Source organism: Syngnathus leptorhynchus, unplaced genomic scaffold (genome assembly GCF_054491065.1).
Source record: "Syngnathus leptorhynchus isolate UIUO unplaced genomic scaffold, UIUO_Slep HiC_scaffold_71, whole genome shotgun sequence".
NCBI classification, from domain to species: Eukaryota; Metazoa; Chordata; class Actinopteri; order Syngnathiformes; family Syngnathidae; genus Syngnathus; species Syngnathus leptorhynchus.
In genome coordinates, this window is record NW_028232038.1 from 176,322 (window position 1) to 179,248 (window position 2,927).

Below are 2,927 nucleotides of genomic sequence, written 5' to 3' on the forward strand. Positions count from 1 at the left end.
CTCTCCCGTCACTCTGGTTAAAGTGTTATGAAAAAAAAGGCTGTTGGGGGCTAGGGAAGAGAATGGTAGGTGGCCCTTATGACAAATTTTGATGGAGTAGTGATTTATGGCCTTAATAAAAAAGTATTAAATATTTTTTTTTTTTTTTTTTTTTTTTTTTTTTTTTAAAAAGAGTTATTGAGGTCATAGAGTTTATAGAGGTCATAGGGAGGTCATAGGTTATAGGGTTAGGTTGTTATTTATTTAAATGTTGAATTGTGGGTTAGGGTTAGGGTTTGAGTTTGGTATGAATGTGTATGTGGCTGTGTGGTGGGTGTGTGTGGTTGAAAGTCAAAAATGTTATGAGCTGCTGCTTCCTCCCTCGTCCTGTAGGGGGTGTTTAAGTGTTTCATTCACTTTCATCCTGAGATAGGAGTGGTAAGGTGTGTAAGTTTATTTATCTCAGGATGAGTGTAAATCTTGTTTTGTTTTGTTTTTTGGATGGGGGTAAGTCTGAACATGTGTGTTATATCATCTGTAAAACTTGTTTTGTTTATTTTTTGGTGGTGGGAATATGTCTGTAGATGTTTTGGGTCTTAAGATTGTTGGGAGTGTCTGACCTTCTCACCTTGCGCGGCTCTTTACCGCGTGTGTCTGTATCTGGGTTGTATGTGTGTGTATGTGGTTGAGTTAAATTATTTGGTGGTGGGAATATGTCTGTACATGTTTTGGGTCTTAAGATTGTTGGGGGGGTGTATGACCCCGCCGCGTGTGAGATTTTTTTTTTTTTTTTATGACCTCGCCGCGTGTATCTGTGGGATGTGTGTGTGTGTGTGGATGTCTGTGTGGGCCCCATGCTTTTTATGAAACATATATATATTTTTGGTGCTATGTTTCAGTTTAAAAAAGCTTTTAATAATAGTATGAGGTGAAAAAATGAATCTTACCTTCCGAGGGATGAAATTAGCTGGTCCTCAGTCCAATTTTGTGTATGGAGGAGAAAATGGAGTTTAAAAATGGGGTGGGGGTACGATGAGGGGTCTTCAGGTCAGAATGTTCTTTAGGGCGGGAAAGTATCTGGATATATAGATGTGCAAGTGTTTAAACAGTCAGAAAAGGCCTTTACAAAGCTCAAACCACCTCAAGTCGGTCTCTACGCTCTGCGGATCTTTTAAAAGCAATGGTGAAAGGTAGGTTTTTTTTTCCTAAAAATAAACTATTCTGTTATAATGCGATTGTATTTATGACGTATGTTTTTTTTTGTACATAGATATTATCGTCTATGCGGACGTCCACAATGCTCGTGAGTTTTATTATGTGTTTACATTATTCTGTTATTTTCTCCATCAGAAATGTGATGTTATTGTTTTTCTCAACAAAAAAAGCGCGGTTAAATGATGACTTCAGTGGAGTCTACTTAACGCAGACGGATTACGGTGAATCACACATTCATTTATGTTAGTTAATATTAATACGTTGATCTTAAAATGTTTAACTTATGTATGTATGTTAGATCTGGTAGGTGCAGCGGAGCAAGACATCCAGAAAAACGGTCTGGGTGACACAGGTCGCGAAGGTTACAAAGAGCCTGCTTCAAACGTGTCGGATGTGTTGGGAGAATCGTCTGACGAGGGCTCAGCTCCGCATCTTTTAAGAGCATTTGAAGACCGACAGAATCGGCTCTTTGCTCAAAAAGCGGATGACGTGTCAGCGGGTCACGTGACGGACGCAGAGCTTGCGAATATTAAGTACGAGGAGTTGAACCAAACTCGCGAATCGTTAAAAGAAATTGAAGGTATGTCGAATTTTGTTTTATATGTATATATATATATATATATTATTTTTTCTATCATATATTTATGTTATAACATTGTTTCTTCTGTATACTTCAGGCGCTATTGACAGCCAACCACAGGCTGCTCAACCTTCGAGGCGTCAGATGACTCGGAGTAGGAGGGGTCGAAGAAGGAGCAGGCTCACACACAACCCCCACCCATCCTTCCGTGTGAGAGAGAGGCGTCTGAAAGATTCAAGGTCTCATGCGTGTGACGGTGAATGTATTTACAGACAGCAACTTCGCTCTTGTCTCAAAGTAATACAGACATTGACATCTGCAATTGAAACATCGATAGTTTAAAATAAAAAGGCAATGTCTGACCCTAAACTCACGCCAACTGAGGCAGACGTCATAACAAGCATTGTTGAAATAGATTTTGAAACCGATGAAATAAATCATGAATCACGTACAAGGCAGAGATTTTGTGATACCCCTGAACTAGATCAACAAATCTTGACAATTAACAACGATATTGAAATGTTATCGGATGGTGCGTATAGGAGTCAAATATCAGAATTAACATCACACCTGCTATCTGCTCTAGAGGGTGTAAATGCGGTGGTATCGGGTGAGCAGAGTGCCCTCAGCCCCGATGTGCCTAATCATTTACAAAGTGTGGTAGAGGGTCTTAATAATCAAAGTGTCAACGATGGTAGCCAAAGTCCTATACACATTTCTTCACAATTGTTAAACTTGATAACTGAATTAAATAACCACACGTATGAGAGTGTACGTTGTCTCAGTCCTAACATACCGGCTCAACTGATTGACATTATCAACGAGTTAAATGTACAGCCGCCTGACCCGACTCACGATAATCAGTCTGTGTTGAATGATGAAATAATTGATGACATGTGCGTTGAACCCTTGGCGTGTATTAATGGTAGCGACATAGCGCCGTGCCTACAAACTCGCCAACAGCCTAACAACTGCGCTGTAATAATTGATCATCAAATTGGGGGCGACATAGCGCCGTCTCAACATACGGCGTTTCAGCAACCTGACGCTACCTCTCAGCCGCTGAGTCGTGTTCAACCCGCAGGCTCGGAACCTGTTGCTACCTCTCAGCCTCTAAGCCGTGTTCAACAAGGTGGCTCGGCTGTAGTTAACA

At 40.6% G+C, this 2,927-nt stretch overlaps 1 protein-coding gene across 1 annotated transcript; it reads left to right on the forward strand.

The window, feature by feature from the left end:
- Positions 1-1,024: 1,024 nt before the first annotated feature.
- Positions 1,025-2,156, forward strand: LOC147038308 (uncharacterized). The gene is made up of 5 exons (XM_085905041.1): positions 1,025-1,169; positions 1,250-1,282; positions 1,365-1,415; positions 1,493-1,774; positions 1,872-2,156. The coding sequence occupies exons 1-5, from the start codon at positions 1,160-1,162 to the stop codon at positions 2,114-2,116; spliced, it is 621 nt and encodes a 206-aa protein (XP_085761167.1). The 5' UTR covers positions 1,025-1,159; the 3' UTR covers positions 2,117-2,156.
- Positions 2,157-2,927: the final 771 nt, after the last annotated feature.

What these genes read in the sequence shown, in the direction of transcription:
- LOC147038308 (XM_085905041.1), top strand. An exon ending in TGCGGACGTCCACAATGCTC is followed by an intron (nt 1,283 to 1,364) that starts GTGAGTTTTATT and finishes CAACAAAAAAAG; the next exon opens with CGCGGTTAAATGATGACTTC. An exon ending in CTTAACGCAGACGGATTACG is followed by an intron (nt 1,416 to 1,492) that starts GTGAATCACACA and finishes TATGTATGTTAG; the next exon opens with ATCTGGTAGGTGCAGCGGAG.